The sequence below is a fragment of the Miniopterus natalensis genome, chromosome 1 (assembly GCF_054644295.1).
Source record: "Miniopterus natalensis isolate mMinNat1 chromosome 1, mMinNat1.hap1, whole genome shotgun sequence".
Lineage (NCBI taxonomy): Eukaryota > Metazoa > Chordata > Mammalia > Chiroptera > Miniopteridae > Miniopterus > Miniopterus natalensis.
In genome coordinates this window covers 20,601,547-20,614,803 of record NC_142081.1, presented here as the reverse complement: position 1 = coordinate 20,614,803, position 13,257 = coordinate 20,601,547, and the positions used below count along the sequence as shown (strand labels likewise).

The 13,257-nt window shown below is 40.0% G+C and overlaps 1 protein-coding gene across 4 annotated transcripts in view; it reads left to right on the top strand.

Annotated features, from left to right (window-relative positions):
* The first annotated feature begins 2,682 nt into the window (after nt 1-2,682).
* Nucleotides 2,683-13,257, top strand: part of YLPM1 (YLP motif containing 1) — a 69,688-nt gene continuing 59,113 nt past the window's right edge. For 3 of the 4 annotated variants that reach the window (XM_016208659.2, XM_087819136.1, XM_087819145.1), the window contains exon 1: nt 2,684-3,680. In XM_016208659.2, the coding sequence (XP_016064145.2) occupies nt 2,811-3,680 (870 nt within the window). In that variant the 5' untranslated portion in view covers nt 2,684-2,810. Of the gene's footprint in view, nt 3,681-13,257 lie in introns of all 4 variants that reach the window. The other variant, XM_087819142.1, reaches the window with a different exon arrangement.

The window sequence follows — 13,257 nt, the reverse complement described above, 5'->3', positions numbered from 1 at the left end:
TAAAAAATAACAACAGCCAACACAACAATAGCTGTCCAATGTTAATGAATCAAAATTATACCCCCCCCCTTTTTTTTGTCACACTGGCAAAACAATTTTTTTTAACTTGCCAAAGAATTTTAGTAATCAGTTTATGTGTGCCATGAGTTGAAAAAAGTTAAAAATGGCTGGATTACAGGATAATTAGCAAGGTTATGTGCTCCCTTGAGCGTGGTCATGCCTGTTTGTAAAATTCCTTTGAGTTGTTGCATGTAGGTATAGTTCACTCATTCTAACTGCTGTTTTGTATTCCGTATATAAACAGACTGCAATTTGATTATCCATTCTAGTGTAGGTGGATGTTTGGGTCATTTTCCGGTTTCGGTCACTACAAATACGGCTGCTGTGAACAACCTTGTACATGTCATGTATTTCTGTTGGCTCTATGCCTAGGGGTGGAATTCCTGTGTGAAAGGCTATATGTCTGTTTGGCTTTAGTGCATATTGCCAAAGAGTAGATCAGAGCGATCATCCCCATTTTTACTCCCACCAGCAGTGTATGGGAATTCTGTCTGTTCCACTCCATGTCTTGCAGCTACTTCATAACTCCAATCTCTGCCTTCACCATTGCATGGCCTCTCCCTGTGTGTCCATGTCCTCACATGGCCTAGCCTACTCCAGTATGACCTCATCTTAAATAATTACATCTGCAACAACCTTATTTCCAAATAAGGCCACTCTCCGAGGTACTGCAGGTTAGGACTTACAGCATACCCTTTTTTAGGGGGGTAAACAATTCAACCTATAACAGATACGATGATCGTGGACATCTGTTCTTGATCTGAATAGGAAAGCTTTCAACTTTTTACCATTAAGTGTGATGTTTGCTGTAGTATTTTTTTGTTTTTAGTAGATACTCCTTATAAGATTGAGGAAGTTCCTTTTTATTCTTGGTTTGCTAAACTTCTTAAAAATCCCAAATGGAGGCCCTGGCCAGGTAACTCAGTTGGTTAGAGCATCATCCCAATACACCAAGTTTGTGGGTTCAATCTCCAGTCAGGCAGGACATATACGAGAAGCAACCAATGAATGCATAAATAAATATAACAACAAATCTCTCTCTCTTTCTCCTTCTCTCTCCCTTACTCTCTCTCTCAAAATCAATTTTAAAGAATCATGAATGGATGATGAAATTTATCATATCTTTTTTCTGCATCTAATGAGATGATCACCTGATTATCTCCGTTAGTCTATTACCATAGTAAAATACTTTTTTTTTTTAACTTCTCAAAAGAGAATTTCAGTTGAAAATATGAAAAATACAAGTACCTGGGATTTCTGAGTTGGGTAATATTCTTTTTTTAAAAAAAAAAAAAAATCCTCACCTGAGGATATTTTTTCCATTGATTTTAGAGAGAGTGGGAGGGAGGAAGGAGAAGAGAAATAAACATCTATGTGCATTGGCCAGGGATCGAAACTACAACCAAGGACACTTCAGTCCCTGGGCCAACGCTCTAACCACTGAGCCAAACCTGCCAGGGGGTACGGTTCTGTTTCATCTGGGTGCTGGTCACACAATTGTGAATATTCACTATGTTTTAGCTTATGATGTGTAATTTTATGTACATATGTTATATACCAGCAAAAAGTTAAAAGAAACAACTAAATTCCTCTCTGAGAATGAGCAGCTCTTTCTTCTGAGAGGTACTTAGGTTTCCCGCTTTGCACTCACATCGGCTCCTGGGAGAGGTGAAGATCTGGGCTGCTCATTAGGAAGCAGGGTCAAATCTTTAAGTGGCCCACAACTGACACACTGACACGCTTAATATTCTCAGAGTTAGGTAGTGTTTTCAGAAGTCCGTGTGCATCAGCTTTGTTTTTCAGTGATTTATTCAAGCCAAGGGGGCTCGTGTTTAGCATCACGCTGAGACTGGGTTGTCTTCTCTGGACACTCTTTGTATCTGTTCTTTGCTATCTTTGCTTTTAGCCGAGATTCTCCAACATGAGTTTTCATGTGTTGAATTGTTCTAAAGAAGTCCCATGTCTCCCCTTTTGTAACCACCGCAGATGTTATCTTTCAGATGCCTGCAGGAATTGGTGTCGCCTTATACTGTATTCTGTCTTCAAAATCCGTTTCCACTCTTCACAGATTTGTTCCCAGTTGGGTTCTTTGTTATAACTGAATTAAATCTATTCATTTAATTTAAAAGAATTTGACATCTTTACCATTTTTTCCTCCTTTTATTCAGATCACGGTAAGCCTCTCCATGATTTCAAGTCTAATTTTATCCCACTTCGATATGATTTTGTATGGTTCTGTAGTTGTCTTCGTATAAATTCTACATATTTCTTATTGGAGTTATGTCCACTTGTTTCATGTTTTTTTTGTTGTTGCGATTGTAGATGGAACCTTTTTTTTTTTTTTTTTTCTTTTCCATTCAAAAATGAACCCGTGGAGCGACAGGACCTCTACCACCCCTCTCAGCCGCGAGACTCTATGGTTCCTCGGTTCCACGGCCGCGTTCTACTCGCACCTACGTTATCCGAACCTGAAGGAAGATGGCAACCGAGAGTTGCTAAGCAAAGGGTCGCTCTATCTCGCCTTTGTTCTCCTCTCTGTGGCTACTGCGCAGGCGTAGTCGTCCCAATAGCGACCCCGCCTTCCCGGTCGCGGGCTCCGCTCGGTAGCGCCGGCGCACTGGCGCGCTCCGTTTACACGCTCCGGGGCCTGTAGGCGCCGCGAGTTCCGGCTGTCGCCGTCGCCGCCGCAGCTCCTGGAGGTCGGTTGCGACGAGTAACGGTGCCGGGACGAGCCCTGCGCCTTCTCAGATATGTACCCGAGCTGGGGCCGATATGGCGGGAGCAGCCACTATCCGCCTCCGCCGGTCCCGCCGCCACCGCCGGTGGCGCTTCCTGAGGCCTCGCCCGGGCCCGGGTACTCGAGCTCGACGACTCCCACGGCCCCTTCCTCCTCCTCGGGCTTCATGAGCTTCCGCGAACAGCACTTGGCTCAGCTCCAGCAGCTGCAGCAGATGCACCAGAAGCAAATGCAGTGCGTGCTCCAGCCCCATCACCTTCCTCCGCCCCCCCTGCCGCCCCCGCCGGTGATGCCGGGGAGCGGCTACGGAGACTGGCAGCCACCGCCGCCACCGATGCCCCCGCCACCTGGGCCGGCCCTCAGCTATCAGAAACCGCAGCAGTACAAACACCAGATGCTGCACCACCAACGAGACGGGCCTCCTGGTTTGGTTCCCATGGAGCTGGATTCCCCCCCCGAGTCTCCCCCTGTACCGCCAGGGTCCTATATGCCCCCGTCACAGTCTTACATGCCCCCACCGCAGCCGCCACCCTCGTACTACCCCCCGGCCTCGTCTCAGCCCTACTTGCCTCCCGCTCAGCCGTCCCCTTCTCAGTCCCCACCTTCCCAGTCCTACTTGGCGCCCACTCCTTCTTACTCCTCTGCCTCCTCGCAGTCCTATTTGGGCCATTCCCAGTCCTACTTGCCCCCTTCTCAGGCATCTCCTTCCCGCCCTTCCCAGGGCCATTCTAAATCCCAGCTACTGGCCCCTCCACCGCCGTCCACCGCTCCCGGGAATAAGACAACTGTCCAGCAAGAGCCTTTGAAGAGTGGTGCCAAGAACAAGAATGCTGAACAGCATCAAGCTGTTCCTGAGCCAGATCCTTCTAAGATGACTCCACAGGTAAGAAAGCATCTGCCTGAGCCTCATCTTTTCACCTGGAGGGCCCTAAGTGAGCAGGCCTCGGGGCTTTAACCAGTGCCTAGCCTAATTATAACACACTATGACTTAATTTACACTCCAAAGGATTCCATAAGAGTCCGAGGTCTGACGTGGAAGCCTTTTAATTAGCTAAATGTGGATTGTTAAAACTGAAGATGTGTCTAGACACCACAGAGTAGTAAGGTGCTCAAAAGTTACTTCTTAGATATATTCTTTGGTGTCCTTTGGCTGACTTCTTAGATTTTGTTGAGGTTGCAAAGGGCTTTGCTTTGTATTTTAAACTAAAATTTCCATTTGAGAGGCAGCATAAAAAAAAAGAAGCTTCTGAAAGAACTGACACTTGAAATGCACAGAAACTTTATGACCAGTTAGCTTCTTTAAAAGAATTATTTAGGGGCCACTGATAGCTGCCAGCTTCCTGGATTAGGTCTCACCAACTGAAGGATTGAAATCGTGTTCTTACCAGGAGCATCCTAATTATGCTTATAGACACATATGCCATACATGGGGGAGTCCACACATTTGACCCTTTGAGGAGTCTGTTGGTCATTTAAGGAACTGACCCATGCATGCTTTTCTCACATCACTTAAAGATTTAAGACATCACCAATTTGCTGCATTGCATTGGTATTACTGTTCACTCCAGAGTAACAACAGCCTTGGAATTTGGCCAAGGTAAAAAAAAAAAAAAAAAAGTGATGCCTCTTCATTCATGAGAGCCATTCCTCTAAACTTCTTTTTGAACTAGTGCTTCCCAGAGAACAAAGATGAATAGGATAGCAGTAATAAAGTCCTCCATTTAAAAAGAAGATAGAACTAAAGTGGATAAATTATTTCTTATGATTTCCTAAAATAGACACTTTTAGCATTTACTGATCTACCTTAGATTCCTTAATGATAAAGAGACTCTCTTAATCTACAGACTCAGATTTACATATAAAAGATTTCCAAAAGGTAGGGATGAGGTATTTAAGCAAGATGTGGTTGACACATCAGAAGAAAACACTTGAGGTGCCTGGGGTAAAACAGTAGAGTAAGTGATTCTGTTTGCTTACACTAGAATACCATCCCACCAGGTTATTTCCCCTAGATTCCTCTATTATAGAGACAGAATTTGTCTCCTTTCCCACCCTACTCTGAAATTTCCAGTGTTTTTGTTGTCAAATACTGTATGTTAATTCAAGCCAAAATATGACATTTATATTTTCATTTATACTGGACTGTTTTTCTCACCTTTTAGAGAGATAAATGAATTGTTTTATGGGATGGGGGGATCGAACTGGTCCTTAATATAAACACCATGAGCACTGCTTTTGCTTTTCTGCCTTTTACCCTTGTCTACAGTTAACTTCTTTTAGTGCTTTGAATATTCAGTGCCTTCAGTTCTTTGGTGAGAGCCAGAAAGAAAGTAGTTGGAAAGAAAGCGGTTCAAGATGAAGTTTGGGAGGTGTGAATGGGCTGTTATCAAGAAAGGCCTTGTAAGCCTGTTTAGGTTTTCTTACCTCTATCTAGAATTCACCCCAGTGTCCTCAACTATCTTTTTCCCCCTATAGTTGTATTGCTTTCAAAGCACATCTCAAATATCAGGGTCTCTATGAAGCTATGCGAAAGCTCAGCCATTTGGTTGGTTCTGTTTTTTTGGATTGTAAGTCCCTTGCAGACAGGGACTATCGCACTCATCTTTTTATCCCCTGTAGCACCTAGGACAGTGCCTTGTATATTGTAGGCTCTCCACAAAGGTTTGTTGAGTAAGATACAAGAGTTGCCATGTTCTAGACTTAGGATACTTTGGTTTATTAGATCATAAACAGTTTCTTCATGCCAGTGCCAACCTCTGACAATCTTTCTGCATATTTTTCTTTAATTTATACTCTATTTTTGGAAAGTGTCACTTAAAATGTGAAAGATTTTAAACATACAGTAGCTCCCCCCTATTTGCAGTTTTGCTTTCTGTGGTTTCAGTTACCTGCAGTCAACTGCACTCCGAAAATATTAAAAGGAAAATTCCAGAAATGCGCAATTTAGCATGCTCTTCTGCGTAGCATAAGGAAAATCTTGCTCCATCCTGTTCTGTCCCTCCTGGGATGCCTTTGTCCAGCATATCTACCCTGTATCAGCTACTTGCCTATTTGTCCATTAGTGGCCCTCTTGGTTACAGATTAACTGTTGCAATATTGCCATGCTTGTGTTCAAGTAACCCTATTTTACTTAATAATGACTGCAAACATAAGAGTAATAATTTGGATATGCCAAAGAGAAGCTGTAAAGTGCTTCTTTCAAATGGAAAGGTGAAAGTTCTCAACTTATTAAGGGAAGAAAAAAATTGTAGGCTGAGGTTGCCAAGATCTATGGTAAGAACGAATCTTCTATCCATGAAATTGTGAAGAAGGAAAAAGAAATTTGTGGTAGTGCGCTGAGAGAGATCATATTCACATAACTTTTATTATGTTATAAGAGTATATTATTATAATTGTTCTGTTTTTTTATTAATTATTGTTAATTTCTTAGTGTGCCTAATTTATGAATTAAACTTTATCATAGGTATATGTATGCATAGGAAAAAGCATAGTATATATATATATATATATGGTTCAGTACTATCTGCAGGTTCAGGCATCCACTGGGGGTCTTGGAGCATATCTCCTGCAGGTAAGGGAAGGCTGCTGTACACAAAAGTAAAGAAAATGGTATGATTTCCCCCCCACCATATACCCATCATTCAGATTCACCAACTCTCAATCAAGAGTTTGCCATGTTTACTTCACCTAGACCTTTTTTATTGTTCCTGCTAAAATATTTTAAAGCAAATCTTAGATCTCATGTGATTTCATCCTTATATTCTTAAATACTTTGGGGGGGTAAAAAAAAGAACCTTTTCTTAGGTTAACACGTTATAACCCCTAACAGAATTAACAACAGCTTCTTTGTATCATCTAATACCTGATCCATTCAGAGTTCCCTTATTGTCTTTTCATACTAATGGAATTAAAATAAATCCTTGATGTCGTCCATGCTAAAATTCCCCAATGGATTCAGTTGTGTTTGGTTTGTTTGTTCAAATCAAGATCCAATTTAGACATTTTGGAGCAAGATAATTCTTTCTTGTGGGGGACTATCCTGTGCATTGTGGGATGTTTAGCAGCATCTCTGTCCTCTGCCTACTAGTTGTCAGTATCAGCCCCTAGTTGTGATCACCAGAAATGTTTCTAGACATTGCCAAATATTCCCCAGGACGGCAAAATCACCCTCAGTTGAGAAGCTCCCAATTTAGCTCAGTTTCTCCTATTCTCTTTTTCTACCCTGTGTCATTCAACTTGATGAAAAATCTGTATCATTTGTCCTGTTAAATGTCCCACATTCTGGATTTGCCTGCTGTCTTGTGGTGTCATCTGACTTGTTCCTCTCTTTTCCATGTTTTTTGTAGACTAGAAGTTAACTCTGAAGCCTTCTTAGGTTTAAGCTCACCTTTCTTTTGGCAAGTGTACTTTGTGACCTAATGATGCTGTGTACTTCATTTGCATCCCATTAGGAGGCACTCAGTGCCTATTTATCCAACTGTTAGTGGTGCCAAGATTGATCAGGGGGGTGATAGTAAAGCTTTCATCAATTTTGCTTCTAATGTTCCATCTAGTGGTTCAGCCATTGATGTTCTTTACCTGACTAAGTTATTTCTTCATTAGAGGTTGCATGTGGTGACTTTTTTCATGTCATTTCTTCTACAGTTATTAAATGAAATTCTGTAAAGAAAAATTTTCATTCATAAACCAGGACTATTTGATTGGAAATACAATTAGTATAGGGAAGACAGGATAAATGCTTGATATTCTTCTCTTTAGTTTCTTGTTTTCAGAGTAAAGCATTGGTGATTTAATGGAATGCATATTTTTTTCAAGAATTAAATTTTCTCCCGACCGGGTGTGGCTCAGCGGTTGAGTATCGACCTAGGATCCAGGTGATCAGGGTTCGATTCCCGGACAGGGCACATGCCCAGGTTGTGGGCTCGATCAATGACTCTCTCATCATTGATGTTTCTATCTCTCTCTCCCTCTCCTTTCCTCTGAAATCAATAAAGATATATTTTAAAAAAAGAATTAAATTTTCCTTTGTGTTTAATGGACTGACTAGGTAAAGTGCATACTAGCTTTTTTTTCATGAGTTGTGATTTTATCCTTTTAGTTTCAAAACTTATTTGGGAAAAGCTGTTGAATTTTTTATTTTGTTATTTTTTTTGTTAATCCTTACCTGAGGATGTTTTTTCCAGTGATTTTTCAGAGAGAGTGGAAGGGAGGGAGGAGGGGGAAGAGAGCGAGAGAAACATCATTGTGAGAGAGACACATTGATTGGTTGCCTCCCACACGCACCCCTACCAGGGCTGAGGAACAGACCCACAACCCAGGCATGTGCCCTTGACCAGGAATCAAACCTGAGACCCTTTGGTCCACAGGCTGATGCTCTAACCACTGAGCCAGACCAGCCTGGGCAAAGCTGTTGAATTTGATTTGAACTTTTAGTTCTTTATTTAATGTTCAAGTATTTATTGAGTAGCAACTATGTGCCAAATACTCTGCTTAGTATTGGAGATGATAGGATGAACAGGAGCCCTCATTGACTTGTTCTGATCATGGGGGGAAGACGTTTAAGTAATTAGGAGAAGAACAGGGTGCTACAGCATTATAAAATACAAAATATAGGATTATGAAATGTAAAATATCACTGACTTGTTCCATAAGGAATGGGAAAAGGAAGGTGAGCTTTTTTTTAAAGCTCAGGACCTAGCACATAGTAGGTGAAAAACAAGTATTTTTTTAAATGATTGGATATAGCAGGTAGTTCTAACCTAATTGAAGAGGCCTCCCTTTGTAAGTGATAATTAAGTGAAACCCAAAGAATGGATAGGAATTAACCAAACAGAATTCAAAGAATTAAGTTCATTAAGGCTTTCTGAAATCTCAGGGTGACGGTGGTAGGCACAAACCAGATCAGGAAGGACCTATCAGGACTCTATCCTAAGGGCAGGAGGAAGGCGTTGAGGGATTTTATACAGATGAATGTGACAGGTTGGCATTTTAATTTTTTTATTTTTTCTGATCCTCACCGGAGGATATTTTCTCCATTGCTTTTCAGAGAGAGTGGGGGTGGGGCATGGACAGTGAAACAGTGTGAGAGAGACATCGATTGGTTGCCTCTTGCACATGGCCAGACCCGGTGGTGATCGAGCCTGCAACCAAGGTACGTGCCCTTGGCCGGAATCAAACCCTGTCTGCAGGCTGATGCCCTAACCACTGAGCCAAACCAGCCAGGGCCAGATTGACATTTTTAAAAACTCTCTCTGTAATGTGAGTAGAATCAAAAAGAACAGGAGTGATTTATAGAGAATACATGATAAATAATTCAGGCAAGAAATGATAGTGGCTTAGACTTGGATGGTGATTGTGGAGATGGAGAGAAGTGGAAGACTGGAGAAATGTTTAGGTGCTAGACTCCCGCGGATTGAGCAGTAGCGGAGAGGGAGGCTTCAGTGATGATACCTGGGTTTCTAGGATAGGCTGCTGGTTGGATGGCGATCCTATTTACTAATAAGATAGGAGAACCTAGAGAAGGAAGAAGAACTAGTCTGGGGCCGAGGGGGAAATGATGAATTAAGTTTTAGACCTACCGAGTTTCAAGTTCTTGAAACATAAGTATCCAAATAGAGATAGCCAATTGGTAGTTAGATATAGGTGTGGTATCTAGAAGTGAGATCTGGGAGACATGATAGACTTGTGAGTCATCAGCATAAAAATGGTATTTGAAGGCACAGAAAAAGATGAGGTCTCCCAAAGAGTGTGTAGAGTAAGAATAGAGATGAATGGACATTGAGCCTAGCCTCACAGAATCTCGGTCTCTCAGGGAACCAACAGGAAAAAGGCCAAATAGATGGAAAATCAGGACAGTGTAGTGCCACAGAGGTGAAGGGAAGACTGTTTCTAGGAGGAGGGAGTGGTCAGCTATGTCACTTACTGCTGAGAGGTCGAGCAAGATAAAGACTGTGAGTTATATTTTGCATTTACTGACATGTAGATTATTGTTGACCTTGGCAGGAGCAGTTTCATAGTGACTGAAGCCATATTGCATTGATTTGAGGAGTGATGGAAGGTGAGGAAATGGGGATGGTGAGTATAGACCATTCTTTCAAGAAGTTTGACTGAAGGAGAGAATGAGAGAATGAGGGCAGGGGCTGGAGGAAGAGGTGAGGTAAAGGAGCTTCTGTTGCTGTTGTTCTAAGATGGAACTAAGATTATTTGGTGACCTTAATTTCCTGGAGTAGAATGTAAATCTCAAAAATACAGAAAATAAATATATTTTTAATAAATTTTATAAATGGAAATCCAATACATTGCCAGGTTCTCCCCCTTTCCCCTTCATTTTAGGATATAAGACATAATACATTTAGTCTTATAGGCATTTACAATAATCAGCCTAGATAGGAAAGTCTTCCAGAATTAATCTTTAAAAGCTCTCTCTCTTTCACTCTCACTCTCATTCTCTCCCTCTCCTCCTTTATATTTTCCTACTTGAAAATTATTTAATGCCTAGTTCATAACTGTACCAGTAGGTAGCAAGCAGTCACTATATGCTTGATGAATAAATTGGCACCTTTTTTTGGTAATGATGTTTGTGACAAATAGTTCTTACATCCTTACTTTTAAATTTCATTCAATCTCTTTTTTGAATGTGACATACGCTGTGATTTTCCTTGACTTGTGAGCTAACATTCTATATGAGATGGAGTTGTGTGATAAGATGGGACATTCAGAAGAACCAGGTACTAGTTCAACTTCATTAGCAAGTTGAGGCAGATTTTATTCCTTTCTAAAATAAAGGCAGATCATCCTTTTTGGAGTCACTGAGGGCATTTTTGAATGATGCCATCATTATTCATTTGTAGAGCTTTAAGAATGTTTCAAAACCTAGTCCTACGATTGAATTAGGTATGCTTTGTGCTTATTGGATTCTTATTAAGTAGAAATTGACCTGCAGTGCCTTCTGTCAGTAAGCTGGCAGTTACCTGAGCTCCTAACAAGGTTCTTAACCCTAGCCTAGGTCTGAGACAGATGGGAAGCATGAGGTAAGGAGGGTGCAGATTCATAAAGAATCTAAGGCCTGTACAGTCTTCATCTCTAGCCATTGGCTTCTAGTTTGTGACAGTTTGCATCTTTGTCTCTTTTAGTGATGTTTTCAAAGCAACTAACAAAAGAGAAACTTTTAACTTCTACTAGAAACAGACTTATTCATTTACTTTTTAAGGGGAAAGGTAAACCTATTACTGTTTTCATAAAATAATAAAAGTTGAAAATGTTTTAATACTATGTTATTGTTAACTATCATGATCACTGTGCTTTTTTTGGTTCTGTTTGTTTGTTTTGTTGTGTGTTTTTTTTATGTTGAGTGGTGAAAGCAATTATATCCTGGAAGCTGATGATTATGTGTATGATAATTAAAAAAGAACAAAACAATCATGGCCTAAACTTCAAAATGAAGTTAGTGAGATGAAATGTATTCTTCCTAGTGGATTGGAACAAGTTTCAGAGCATAGAAATGAGTGGCCTAGAGGGAAGTCTTCAGTTAATTAACAACCATTTATTTACATCCTATAATATGCTCCAGCACTGTATGTTTAAGCACCAGATACAAGAAAAGCATGAGACATTAATCTCCCAAGAAAAGTATCCTATGAGTGGAAAAAAGATAACAAAACAGTATGTTAGGTGAGAAAAGAGTTTATATATATTATGTACATTTTATGCACCTGTTTTCATGTGGAAAATTGGGGAAGTATACAATAAAATATTAGCAATATAGGAAATCTTGGTTATCCAAAGATAATGAATCACAGTGAATGCAAGTAAAATGAATCCATTTAACATAGGGACCAAAAGTTTAATAGAGTATAGATTGTGTTTCCATACTGTAATTTTTGTGACAAAATTATATGGCAACATTATATATCATCTTCTATCTAGTTTTTGGATATACTGAAGAAATATTTTAGGGATTTATCAATTTTCCTGGGGCTATTTTTTTAACCTTTGATAGTTAAATCATTCTCTTTTGTAGTTCCTATTATAAAAATTATTTTTGCTTGCTAATCAGTAGGACTTTCATTAGATCCTCAGCTATCAATAATGAGTTTCAAATTTCTCCAACATCACTTTTTATCAAGTCCTGCATCCTTATAATTATAGTAGAAATATATGCTGTTGTTAATTTTACAAGTATCCAAAGAAGTTTATTAGTAAGTATTTTAGTGTTATGACAACTTTCTTTCCTTATGCAACCTTATAACCATGGAGATTATAAAGTGAGTACTGGGATAATGAAGATCCTTTAGTTATTTCTGAGTGGTAAGATTTTTTTTATTGCTTTAAATAATCAGTTATCGCTTATTTATGTAGTCAGTTCTCTTTACTTGAAGTAGTTGTTTTATAAAGTCACTAGGAACACTGAATTAGTGAATACTGAACCATTGCTCCTAAGGGAAATACAGGATTAGGTTCTGTGAGCCTTTGGTCACATTTTCATCAGCCAATCAAGATATAACCTTGATTGATGTGTTTCTGTTTAAAGACACCTTATTTAATATATATTGTTGATTCGTTAACATTGACTTCACAGCCAGCAATACTGTAACATATGCCTGAAGAAGCTATGTAGCATGTATTTTCTCTTTAAGGCACATCACAGCCTTCTGGCACTTAGGAATACTAGTCAGCACTTCAGCACTATGCTTGGTAGCCATTTTAAACAACAAAATCACTAACAAAAAAAGTACAGAAATGCAAAAAAGTGTGGCCCTAAATAGACCGTTGAAAAGGACACTTATTTACAGTATGAGCACTAAACAAAAAGGCGATCATGGCCATGTTCTACCTGAGCTGGGATGTGCAAGTCAAGCGATTCAGATTTTTCACTGTTATATGTACACATATCCAGAAATTAACACCAGAGCTCCCAAGTATTGATTTTGGAATTAGAAATAAAGTTTAGCAAGTAGGCAAATTCACAAGTACAGAATCCATGAATAATGAGTATCGGCTATATTTTCTTAATTTGTTTCCACATTAAACTTGTGATTTTTTAAAAGTGGAAGCGCAAAACAGGCTTCCAGAAAATTAAATTACAGTATAATTTGGAAGGTAGAGTGACACTTTTAAAATAAATAGAAAGCATTTAAAAACACATTTTATTCTCATTTATGCATACAGTAGTCCCCCTTTATCTGTGGTTTCGCTTTCTGCAGTTTCAGTTACCTGTGATCAACCACTGTCCGAAAATATTAAATGGAAAATCCCAGAAATAAACAATTCGTAAGTTTTAAATCACGCACCATTCTGCGTTGCGTAATGAAATCTCACACCGCCCCACACTGTCCTGATCCATCCCACTTGGGATGTGACTCATCCCTTTGTCCAGCGTATCCATGGTGTATACACTACCCATGCCATTGTGCCATTAGTCACTCGGCCACCTCGGTTATCAGATCCCCAGTATTGCAGTG